General features: G+C 41.5%; 1 protein-coding gene across 2 annotated transcripts in view; it reads left to right on the top strand.

Annotated features, from left to right (window-relative positions):
- Zbtb11 (zinc finger and BTB domain containing 11) overlaps positions 1-4693 on the top strand; it is a 36545-nt gene extending 31852 nt beyond the window's left edge. Inside the window, exons 9-12 of one of the 2 annotated variants that reach the window (XM_028867498.2) lie at positions 1686-1844; positions 1956-2131; positions 2562-3075; positions 3739-4693. In XM_028867498.2, coding sequence (XP_028723331.1) covers positions 1686-1844; positions 1956-2131; positions 2562-3075; positions 3739-3820 — 931 coding nt within the window. In that variant the 3' untranslated portion in view covers positions 3821-4693. Of the gene's footprint in view, positions 1-1685; positions 1845-1955; positions 2132-2561 lie in introns of both variants that reach the window. The other variant, XM_028867499.2, reaches the window with a different exon arrangement.
- The last annotated feature ends 8256 nt before the right edge of the window (positions 4694-12949 follow it).

Below are 12949 nucleotides of genomic sequence, written 5' to 3'. Positions count from 1 at the left end.
CCAGAAAAAGATGTTGGATCTCCTGGAACTGGAGTTACAGATGGTTGTGAGCTGCTGTGTGGATGTTGAGAATCGAATCCGAGTCCTTTGCAAGAGCAAAGGGTCTTTACTGCCGAGCTGTCTATGCAGCCCTAGGAATTGTTCTTCTTGATTGACCATTTGCTGGCCATTACAAGATTTTTCATCTTTGAGTTTTTCTTTTTTGTTTGTTTTTTAAAATAGGGTCTTTCTGTTTAGTTCTGGCCATCCCGAGTCATTGTTTTTTGGGACAGGGTTTCAATGTGTAAGCTCTGGCTTGCTTGTGTAACTCCTTGGCTGACCTGGAACTCAAAAGAGGTCTGCTTGCTTCCAGGATGATGGGATTAAAGGCATATGCTACCACACCCAGATTCAGTATATACTTTTGATAAGTTCCTAGACTTCCGAAGCCAATTGATCTAAAACTTTTATGGATAAATGGATTTTTCCATTTCCTACTCTGCTGTATTTGCTGGTTTCTTATTTTAAAGTAGAGTTAGCCATTGTGTCATATGTGGCAGGAAAATTGCATGCTTGAGATATGCTTGGGCTACAAAGTGAAACTGTCTCAAATGACCATTAGTAATAATAAAATAATAATAATTCAACAAATATATGGTGGACTTTTTTTTTTTTGAGACACAGTCATAATAATAGCCTTGGCTATTCTCAATTTTTTTTTTTTTTTTTTTTTTTGGTTTTTTTTTCGAGACAGGGTTTCTCTGCGTAGCTTTGCGCCTTTCCTGGAGCTCACTTGGTAGCCCAGGGTGGCCTCGAACTCACAGAGATCCGCCTGGCTCTGCCTCCCGAGTGCTGGGATTAAAGGCGTGCGCCACCACCGCCAGGCGAGCCTTGGCTATTCTCAAACTTGCTATGTTGGCCAGGCTGGCCTTGAACTCACAAAGATCTGCCTGCCTTTGTCCCTGAAGTGCTGGGACTAAAGGCATGTGCCACCAGCACCTGGCCCCAGGTACAGTTTTTTGTCAGTACTTTTTGGTTGTTATCATCTGTGAAAGAAAATCCAGCCTAACTGCCTTGAATGAAAAGTCACGTCTGGAGGTCTGAGTGGTTGGTCTAAGTTGGATTCAGATTGATTAGTATCTGGTTTCTCTCAGGCTCCGTATGGACAAAGTCTGGCAGTGGTTTCAGCTTCTCATCCTCTCAACTTCCAAATTGTCAAGATTCTTTTCTGGTAGTTCCTGTAAAAGTCCCGAGTTTCACTCTGATTGGATCAAGTTAAGTCATTTGGCATCCCTGAGCTGACTGCTGCTCCCCAGGGAATGCTGTTACTATAATTGATTAGGCCTGAATCATTGCTTCATTCCCAGTGTCAATGATGAAACTGACCTTCCTAACATGGACGAAAGAGAAGGGGATGAAGGGGATGCAAAAAGAGGGAGCGGAAGAGAGGGAGAAAGAGAGGTGGACCTTAAATTTACTTCGGCAAGTTTTGGGAACTCTGCATGATGCCTTATTCAAGCATTTTGAGTATTCTAAAAAGAATTTAAACCTTGCATCCTTGATGCAAGACTGAAAAATTAGATCTCTCTCTCTCTCTAATGTTGGAAATTTGGAATAATTTTATGAAGCTTCAAAAAATTAATATAGTGAATTCTCGGAGACTTGTTTTAAAGGTGGTTCAATTGGGTACTTCACCTTTGTTACAGATGTGAAAAGAGTTTCTTTGAAGCCAGAGACCTGCGCCAACACATGAACAAGCATCTCGGTGTGAAGCCTTTCCAGTGCCAGTTTTGTGATAAGTGTTACAGCTGGAAGAAGGACTGGTACTCCCATGTGAAGTCGCACTCTGTCACCGAGCCGTACAGGTGAGTCCATCTGCAGGGAGCTGACCCCAGCGAGAAATCCAGCCTCTTTGAGCTGATTCTTATGGCCGTTTTTTCTTCGGAGGAAAACAATTTGGGACTTTTCTATTTTAGGTGTAATATATGTGGCAAAGAATTTTATGAGAAAGCCTTATTCAGAAGACATGTCAAGAAAGCCACCCATGGGAAGAAAGGACGGGCAAAGCAGAACCTGGAGCGTGTGTGCGATCAGTGTGGAAGAAAATTCACCCAGCTGCGAGAGTACAGAAGACACATGAACAACCATGAAGGTAGTATATTGTCCTGCTAGGAGAGAGAGGAGCATTCTTATTTTGTCGGCTCTTTTACCTGTTTTCTTCTCACTTGGTAGATAAATCCAGTATCTTGAAAGATTTATTTATGTGATACTGAGTCTGAAACTGATTTGGAGACTTATCCTAAGAATATCAGATTGCAGTTAAAGGATAATAAGATCACGGCAAACTCACAGTTGTTCATAAGTAACTTTATTATGATAGAACACTTTAGAGGAATTATAGCGCAAAACCTTGGTTAGTCCATTGAAAACTATTAGATGCTAACTAAAAGATTATAGTAGTAAAAGTGAAATGGTTGTGGACTACTGTACTTTAAAAACATTTGCAAGATGATTTTCATATCTATTGGAATTTGGACCCTTACCCCACAAACCCTCTTTTCTTTCCTTTTTTTTTTTGATAGGTGTTAAGCCCTTTGAGTGCTTAACATGTGGAGTAGCGTGGGCTGATGCCAGATCACTGAAACGTCACGTCCGAACACATACTGGTGAGCGGCCCTATGTGTGTCCCGTGTGCAGTGAGGCGTACATAGACGCGCGCACCCTTCGTAAGCATATGACTAAATTCCACAGAGACTATGTGCCTTGCAAAATTATGCTGGAAAAAGACACTCTGCAGTTTCATAACCAGGGAACTCAAGTGGAGCATGCTGTCAGCATCTTAACTGCAGACATGCAGGAACAGGAAAGCAGTGGGCCTCAAGAACTTGAGACTGTGGTGGTGACAGGAGAAACGATGGAGGTTCTGGAAGCCGTTGCCGCTACTGAAGAGTGTCCATCAGTGTCCACCCTTTCTGACCAAAGTATTATGCAAGTCGTTAACTACGTGTTGGCGCAGCAGCAAGGACAGAAGCTGTCTGAAGTTGCAGAAGCCATTCAGACTGTTGAAGTTGAAGTTGCACATATGCCGGAAGCAGAGTGAGTACTGCAGCCGCAGAGAGACGACTGCCCCTTGAGCTCACAGAGCACGTGTTTACAGTGTGTGTCACCAGCCACTAGACCACTCGCGTGGAACTGGGCTGTGGTGACATTCCTAACTTCTTGTCTGGCCAGTGAGTTCTGTAGGAAAGTCCACTTTCTGTAAAGAAATTGAAAACAAAAACCTGTTGGATGGAAGTTGTTGATCATGGTATGCCTTTTATGAATTAATGTTTATAAATAACTGTACAAAATTTAAAGATGTGCAGTTTCGTTTATATTTTGACATTATTTTATTACATATTTTGAATTTAAAAGGCTGCGCGGTTGGCTTTTCTTGTGTTTTATTCTCAAAATACAGAGGTTCTGTGACTAGTTGTTTGTGGATTTAAAAAATTCTAATATAAAGCATATCCTTAAGATGCATAAGTATATTACATTTTAAAAATGCTTTAGATCTGTGATTCTTGACTTACTATTTATTTGAACTGCTTCTAAGTCAGAGAGTCTAGTCTGTCTTGAAGCACTTAATTAGTTATGTGTTGTAATCAAGTTTGCATAATTTATTTGTCTGTATGGGACCCACAAATGCAAAGCTAATTTTAAAATACCATTAAAATGCATGAGATGCCTATTAAAGCCTTACTATACTATCTCTTTAAGGCAAGTAATTGGCCATGAGAAAAGAGTACTGTTATTAAACACTGTTGATGGGAAGTTTCTGCTTGATAACATTGGACTATAAATGGAAACAAAAAAAAATGATTCTTTTGCTGAAGAATGAACAAGTTAACGAAGAAGTTAAGTTTGGTATGTTTTAGCTTTTGTATCATGTTTGTTTAAATTTGTTAAAACTACATCTATTGTGACAATATGGATGCTATATAATTGTTAGATAATTTCAGAATGTTGAAAATTCTTATTGCAGCCCTCATTATACTATGTTACATAAAAAATTGATTATGATACTATTTGCTGAAAGTATTTTGAAAGTTACCTTAAGACTAAATTATATTCATGTGTTCGATTTTTTTTTTTTTTTTTTTTAATTTCTCACCTTTCTGAATTGTCAGATTCAGATTTTGAAAATAACTATGGGGAGATGGCCATTTCTCTCTAGAAAAATATCATTCAAGCTATAATTGTTAAAATTAAGCTTTTAGGTTATAGAAGCTTTCTTAAAATATAAAATTAAGATATAAACAATCATATGTAAATCATTCCTAAAGCACAAGAAATGAATGTGCCTTGATGTACATATATAATATTAAGATGCTTACTCCAGTTTACTTTCAAAATGGCTTTAAGGTTAAGGAGTAAATATAATAGCCCTGCATGCATTTTCTTGCATATGTAATGTGTGCATTTGCAAATTTGTTGCTTTAATAGCTGTGTGGCTTTCAGTTTTAAAAGTGAATCTATATACAGCCTACAACTTCATGTAGGCTATTCACTGGTCATGTCCATCAGTTAGTGAAAAAGTATTTCAATGTAATTAAAGTTTGAAATTGTCTTTAATGTTCCATTTTCACTATTGTTAGATTTGGTTAAATGTATAAGATCATTCATGTATGTCAGAAATATGTAAATAAAAGAGGTTCAGTCTTGTTAAAAGCAACTTTGGAGTTGACCTTGACATCATTTTCAATCTATGCCAGATAATATAGTCTAACATGTTGTTATAAAGGGTGCAGAAATTATTTTTGTGGGTGTGGTCTGTGCAATGCACTTACCTATTCTTGCAAGTGTGGAAGCCAGGGGTCAACCTTATCTGGTGTCTTTCTTTATTGTTCTCTGCTTATTGGTTTATTTTTTACTTCCACTTTTAAATTTGTGGTGTGTGTGTGTGGGTACACATGCCAGGGCACACGTGTGGAGATCTGAGGACAACTTGTGGGAGTGTGTTCTCTTCCTCTCACCATGTGGGGGTCCCAAAGATTGAATTCAGTCCATTAGTCTTTGTGGCATGTGCCTTTACGAAAGCGTCATCTTGTGCCGGGCAGTGGTGGCACACGCCTTTAATCCCAGTCCCAGGACAGGTTCCAAAGCTACACAGAGAAACCCTGTCTCGAGGAGAAAAAAAAAAAAAGCATCTTGTTGGCCCTCCACCTTATTTTCTTGAAAGTGTATCACTAAACCTGGAGCTTGCTGCTTTGGCTAGACTGCCTGACCTGGAATCTGCGTAGATGCTCATGCCTCACCCCGTAGCACTGATACAACAGATGTACATTACTGTTGTAGAATATTATTTTAACATGTGTTACTTGTGCTTTTGTTGCATTTGTTTAACTCTGTGAAGCTGTGTTACTTTGCCTGTCTAAAACACCTGATGGTCTTATAAAGAACTGAATAGCCAATAGGTAGGCAGGAGAAAGGATAGGTTAGGGCTGGCAGGCAGAGAGGATATATAGAAGGAGAAATCTGGGAGAAAGGAGAAGTAACCAGAGAAAGAAGAGGACACCAAGGGTCAGCCACCCAGCTACATAGCCAAGCCAGGGAGTAAGAGTTAAGATTTACAGAAGTAAGGGAATGGGAAAAGCCCAGAGGCAGAAGGTAGATGAAATAATTTAAAATTAAGAAAAGTAGGCAAGAAATAAGCCAAGCTAAGGCCAAGCATTCATAAGTAAGTATAAGCCTCCATGTGTGATTTTCTTTGGAGCTGGGTGACGGGACCCCCAAAAGAGCCAAAAAAATCAAACAACAACACATTACCATGCCCAGATTTTAAGTGTGCTCTGGGAATCTAAGCCCAGGTCTTCCTGCTCACACAGCTGCATTTTAAATGCCTCCCCCACTGCCCCCCAGCAATCTTCTCAGTCTCTAGAATAAGGAAATTAAACACATATTTGGGCTGGAGAGATGGCTCAGAGGTTAAGAGCACCAACTGCTCTCCCAGAGGTCCTGAGTTCAATTCCCAGCAACCACATGGTGGCTCACAACCATCTGTAATGAGATCTGGCACCTCTTCTGTATACATAATAAATAAATCTTAAAAAAAATAAACATGTATTAAAAGTAATTGTGGTATTTTTTTTGTGCTCTAACAAATAAAGCTTGCCTAGAGATCAAAGGAAAAAGCCAGCCACTATATTAAATATAGAGGTCAGGCAGTGATAGCAAAAGCCTTTAATCCTAGCATTTGGGAGGCAAAGATTCATCCGATCTCTGTGAGCTCAAGGTCACACTGGGAACAGAGCCAAGTGTGGTACACACCTTTAATCTAAGTGCTAGTTAACCATAGAGGTCTGGAGGTCTGTACAGACAGACAGGAAGTGATAGAGCTGGGTGGAAAGAGGAAGTGATGTAGCTGTGCGGAGAGAGGAAGTAAGATGGCAGGGCACAGAAAGGTATATAAGGCGGGAGTATACAGGAAGTAGCTCTCTCTTGGGCTGAGGATTTCCTAGTGGTAAGAGCTCGTGGCTGGTCTGTTCTATCCCTTTGATCTTTCAGCTTTCACCCCAATACCTTGCTCCAGGTTTTTTAATTAATAATACTGTTAGTAATTCATGTTACAAGTAACCATTAGGGGAAAACAATTTATTAAAACTTCTTACTCAGTTACTCTTATGACAAAGTTAATGGGAGAGCAAATAACTGCCAAGTTTAGATATGTTAAATTTATAGCTAGGGGTGGGGCATTGGTGGTGCACACCTTTAGTCCCAGCTCTTAGGAGACAGAGGCAGGAGAATCTCTGAGTTTGAGGCCAGCCTGGTCTACAGAGCAAGTTCCAGGACAGCCAGGACTACATGGAGAAACACTGTCTCAAAAAAACAAATGGAGGGCAAGGGAGGGGAGAGTACAATTAGGGGCTGGAGATATGATCTATCAGTTAAGAGCTCATACTGCTCTTGCAAAGGACCTCCTCATGACATGTAACTATAGTTCCCACGAAACCCGACCACTCTTGTCTCCTGGGGAACCTGCATGACCATGCACAAATCCATAAAGACACATATGTACATCAAAACAAATTAAGAAGCTTCCCAAACTTAAGCAGAGTTTGTTTTGTGACTTTTGTAGATTTATTTACTTTGAATGTGTGTGCATGTGCCTGTGGGAGCCAGAGGATGTCGCATCCCCTGTAATTAAGTGGTTATGAGCTGTCCAGCCTGGGTTCTGGGAACCAAACTTCCAAAGTGCTCTTAAACACTAAACCATCCCTGTAGTTCATGTTTTGTTTTTGAGGCAGGTATCACGAGGTAGCCTCCAGTGGCCTGGAACTGGCTATGCAGACCAGGCAGACTGGTGTCAAACCTGTAGCATCCATTCTGATTTTGTCTCTGGGGTACTGGGATTACAGGTGTGTGCCAACATGACCAGCCCAGTACAGCTGTAATGATAACATATGGAAAAGTCTGTATTTTATCTATAGTGATTCTGTTCAGAGACATGACCTGGTTTGTTGTCAGATGAATTGTCTCCTGACCAAATCTGAGTACCTGAAGAAACATCTTTAGTTTTTGTTTTTGAGACAGGGTCTCCTGTAGCCCATTGTGGTCTTGAACTCAAATGTGTAGCTAAGGATGAGCTTGAACTTCTGATGTTCCTACCACATCACCAGTACTGGGATTACAGATACATTCCAGGCCATTCTGCCAACTGAGCTACACATCCCCAGCCTTTCTGTTACTGCTCCTGCTGTCACAGCAGTTTGGATCACTGGTGTTAGTGAAGTAATGTTTCTACTGTTAGTAGAAACTAATCCTCTAACGTGTGTGTGTGTGTGTGTGTGTGTGTGTGTGTGTGTGTGTGTGTGTGTCTGTCTGTCTGTCTGTCTGTCTGTGTGTCTTTATAGCCCAGGCTGGTCTTGCACTCACATGTTTGCCTCAGTCTCCTGCCTGTTGGGATTATAGGAGTCACCATAACATCTGTCTTTCTCTGTCTACTTATTACAAAGGGCGGTGATTGTTTGCAGAACTTCTCCAGGTTACTACAGGTAACTTCCAGGTTAAACTTCTGGACGTGAAGCTAACTTACATCTCCAGGGTTTACTGATTGGGATTTTATTTCATGTAATGTATAAGGGTATTTTGCCTGTATGTGTCTGTGCACCACTTGGGTACCTGCTGCCCATGAAGGCCAGAAGAGGGTGTTGCATTTTCTGGAACTGGAGTTAAAGATAATTGTGAACTGCCGTGTGGGTGCTGGGAAATTGAACTTGGGTCCTCTATAAGAATAGCCAGTGTGCCGGGCGGTGGTGGCGCATACCTTTAATCCCGGTGCTCAGGAGGCAGAGGGAGGCGGATCTCTATGAGTCCGAAGCCAACCTGGACTACAGCGTGAGTTTCAGGAAAGGTGCAAGGCTACATAGAGAAACCCTGTCTCAAAAAACCAAATAAATAAATAAATAAATAAAAATAAATAAAAAAACCAAATAAATAAATAAATAAATAAAAATAAATAAATAAATGTTAGCCTTCAATAGATTTATTAGTAAATCTATTGAAATATGTGGTGTGAAGGTATTTAAGTAATGATTTTCAATGTACTTTTTTCTCAAGTTTTGGAGGTTGTTGCTACTTTGTTGGACTTTTCTCAAGGGATATGAGCTCTGCTCTAGCAGGGTCTGCTCTATTTTGAATGTTTCCCTGTTATTCAGCATTCATGTTCCAAGCAACCACAAGGCAGCTTACAAGCATCTGTCCCATCAGTTCCAGAGGATCCAGTGTCTTCCAGAGGCTTCTGTGGCTGTCAGGTGTACAGACACATATGGAGGCCAAACACCCATCTATGAAAAGGAAATAAAAAGTAGTAGTAGCCTTTGGAAGGTGATCATTAGGTCAGGAAGGCTCCACCTCCAACAAGTAAATTAGTGCTCTAACAGGCCTAGGTGGTTTTGGCTCTTCTGACTTCAGCCTAGTAACAGCAAGTGCCATCTTGCAGATGCGAGGCGAAAGTTCCTAGATCACGGACTTCCGCCTCCACCTTTAGGAGAGAATGACCTATATTCTTATCTATAAATTACCATTCTGGTATTTTGCCCTAGCAGCACAAAGCCTTACCTTTGGGAGCCGTTACCCCGATGTCCAGGACTGGTCCTTCCTGGTCAGTTGGCTTGTTTCTGCTGGGTTGCTCAAGAGACTATTTTACATTAACTCTGCAGCATGTGACCTCCCTAGTGAGCAACTGCAATTTGAATTCTTCAGCAATATGAGAACAGGCCCACTTTAATGCCATTCTAATGTTGGTGAATGTTTTAAGCTGGTTTACACTTTGAGAGAGAAGTGTTGTTCACTGACTTCTATGGACCCAAGTCATCTTCACAATTCGTTACAAGCCTTTAAGACCAATAATCTCACCCAGGCATAGTGGCACATACCTTTAGTCCCCTCACTGGGAGGTAGAGGTATGTAGATCTCTGTGAGTTTGAGGCCAGTGTGGTCTACGTAGTGAGTTCCAGGACAGCCAGGTCTTGCTGATTCTAAGTACTGTTTTTTGCTGCTGTTATTGTTTGGTTTTTCAAGACAGGGTTTCACTGTGTATCCCTGGCTGTCCTAGAACTCACTCTGTAAAACAGGCTGGCCTTGAACTCACTGAGATCCATCTGCCTCTACCTCTCAAATGCTGGGATTAAAGGTGTGCAACACTATTATACCCAGCTTGTTTCTTTAAAAGTTTTTAATTGTGTGTGTGCCATAGCTGTAGAGATACTCATACAAGGGTAGGCTTTTACTCATTCAGCTTTGCTCTTTTTCCATCTCTGATCCTCAATAACGTAGTCTTATAGTGTTATGGTAATTTTGAAATCTGGTAGAATAAGTCTAGCTTTTGAGGGCGGGGGGCAGTGTTCTTGAGACACTACATAGCCTTCTATAACTGTCCTGGAACTCACCATGCAGATAGACCCCTCTGGCCTTGAACTCAGAGATCTATCTGTCTCTGCCTCCTAAGTGCTGGGATTAAAAGCCTATACCACCATGCTTGGTTACCCCTTTATTTCATTTTGTCTTGAATTTTAGAATTATCTTCTCAATCTGTAATAAAAAAAAAACTTCTTTGTATTTTACCTAAACTTAAAATTTTTGAGTATAAATAAGATTGGAGAAAATTGGGATCTTTTTAAATTGAATTTTTTAAAAGACGTCATTATTTTACATGTATGAATGTTTTGCCTGAATGTATGTCTGCTGTATCTCATGCATAGCTGGTGCTGGCACAGGCCAAAGGAGCACATCAGACACCCTTGGAAGTTCTAGACAGTTGTGAGTCTCCATGTGGGTGCTGGGACTCAAACCCAGACCCATGGAAGAGCAGCCAGTGCTCTTAACCATCAAGTCATCTCTCTAGCTCCATTTTCTTTTCTTTTTTTTTTTTGGGGGGGGGGGACAGGAGTTATGTCTTCCTGGCTGGCCTTGAACTCACAAAGATCCGCCTGCCTCTCCCTCCTGAGTACTAGGATTAAAGGTGTACACCACCAGGCCTACCAAAATTGAATTTTTTATTTTCTGAACCTGCTAACTACCATATCTCTATCTGGACTACCTTTGGTTCCTCTCCGAAGTCATTTTTACAAATAATGTGAGTTCAGTGGATATTGTAAATAAAATGTCCCCAGCTGGGCAGTGGTGTGCACCTTTAATCGCAGCACTCAGGAGGCAGAGGCAGGTGGATCTCTATGAGTTTGAGGCCAGCCTGATCTCTAGAGCGAGTTCCAGGACAGCTAGAGGGGTCACACAGAGAAAACCTGACTCAAAAGTGTCCCCAAAGTGGACATGATCTCTGAAAAAAAGAAACCCAAGGTACATTAGTATTATTACATAAGAAATGTACACAGGCCCTACACTTAATCCTAGTACTTGGGAGGCAGAGGCAAGGGAATCTCTAAGTTGTAGGCCAGACTAGTCTACACAGCAAGTTTCAAGTCAGCCATGGCTACATAGAGACTATGTCTCAAAGGACAAAACAAACTAAGAGCACTGGCTGTTCAGTGAGTAGAGTGCTTGCCTAGTGTGCATGAAGTCTGGGCAGTCCCTACCACAGACTAAAACCAATGCACTGTGATCACAGCATTGAGCAGGCAGAGGCAGGAAGCTCAGGAGTTCCAGGTCACTGTCAGCTATCTAGCTAGAAGACCAACGTTGTGACATGGGAGCTGTTTAAGATACTTTTAAAATGTGGAGTTGTGTGATAATTAGGTGGATGGCTACTATGGTGTGCCTCAAAGCCATTGCTCAAAGTTGTCGACTCTCTTTAAGTGAACCCTAGCTCACGGCTGATCTAATTCACTTTACAGAGACAACTCCTCTCATGTCTCCCAGTTACCCAATAATGAGGGGCCAACATAGAACAGGATTATACAGGAGAAGGAGCTGTAACAACAGTACTATTTCTAATTAATGATGGACACCCCCCCCCCCCGAGGGCGGAGAGCTACATACCACCAGAGATCTTACAGAGCTTGGACCACATTTCCAGAGTCTGTTTTCATTGTGATGGACAGCTCTTCCCTGCAGCACCCTTTCTCAGTTTTGACCACTACCACCACAACCTCCTGACCAAGATGGGTCTCCTGTGACCCAGGCTGGCCTCAATGTCTATCTAGTCAAGGATAACGCTGAGCTCAACACGCCAGCTCCCACCTCCCAAGTTCTGGATTCCAGGTATGAATCACTGGCAGCGCCCGGGTCTTGCTGTACTGGGGATCAACCCCAGAGCTCTTTGCGTACTAGGCACTCTCCCAATTGCGCTTTCTCAGCCTCTGCCCTAAGTTTATACATTTTCTCTTATTCTCTAATTCAATTATCTCTTTTCCTAACCCAAGGATAGTTGTCTCTTCCTACATTTGATACCTTTGCTACCCCAGGGGTTTCTTAGGTTGGGTCCTTTAATTAAATCATTGCTTAAGAAGACTTTAACAGAATTCAACATTCACTCCTGACAAAAGCATTTATTAGGATCAGGTAGCAATTTCAGCATGACAAAATGTTTATTGCCATAGTAATTGAAAACATTCATTTCCTGAAAGACATAAAAGCCACTTTTGCTTAATACCCCTATCAAATTGCATCATATACTCAAAATAAAAGTCTGTGTAAACTCTGAAAAATGGAAACACTGAAAAACTAAGGGTGAGTTTATCTTTAACCTCAGTATAAAAGGCAACAAGAAAGAATCCGGCAAGGGTACAACTACTGTACTTTCATGGAGAAATCTATCACAGGAAACCACCATTTTACAAGTTAACACTGTTGACGAGGCTGACGAAACAGTTCATGTGCATAAGCACCTAGGTTCAATCCTTAGCCCAACCAAAACCAAACAGCAACAGAACCAACTGACACTATGCACTTGCTAATAAGACAGGGATCAGTGGTGTTACCCAAAGCACACTAAGTGAATTTAATAAGGATATATTATGCACTCCTCTAATTGAGGGATCTATGGTATATAACTGGCCAACGCTTTTCCACAAGGTCATAGAGGATAAATGTCAACCCTGCATCTTGAGAGGCCGAGGCAACTTTGAGTCTAGTCAGAGTAAAACTGAAAACAAAAAAAGATGAGCACTTTTGTATGTTCTACTGAAGAATCTAGGGAAGCCGGTCAGTGGTGGTGCACGCACGCCTTTCATCCCTTGGCAGCATGTGAGAGGCAAAGGCAGGTAGATCTCTGAGCATTTGAGGCCAGCCTGGTCTACAGAGTGAGCTCCAGGACAGCCAAGGCTACACAGGGGAAACCATCTTGGAAAAAATAAAAAACCAAGAATCTAGGGGCTGGCAAGAACAGGAAAGGATGCTTACAGCTAAGCCCGATGACTCAAGTATTGACTTGAAATCCACAGGCTAGGAGAGAACAGACTCCTTCAAGCCGTTCTCTGACCTTTGACATGTATACAGTAGCACATGTGCATGGGCATCTGTTGTGTGGTATTTT

This window comes from Peromyscus leucopus, chromosome 12 (assembly GCF_004664715.2).
Source record: "Peromyscus leucopus breed LL Stock chromosome 12, UCI_PerLeu_2.1, whole genome shotgun sequence".
Classification (NCBI taxonomy): domain Eukaryota; kingdom Metazoa; phylum Chordata; class Mammalia; order Rodentia; family Cricetidae; genus Peromyscus; species Peromyscus leucopus.
The sequence above is the reverse complement of the archived record's forward strand: the minus strand, read 5'-3'. Positions and strand labels throughout refer to the sequence as shown.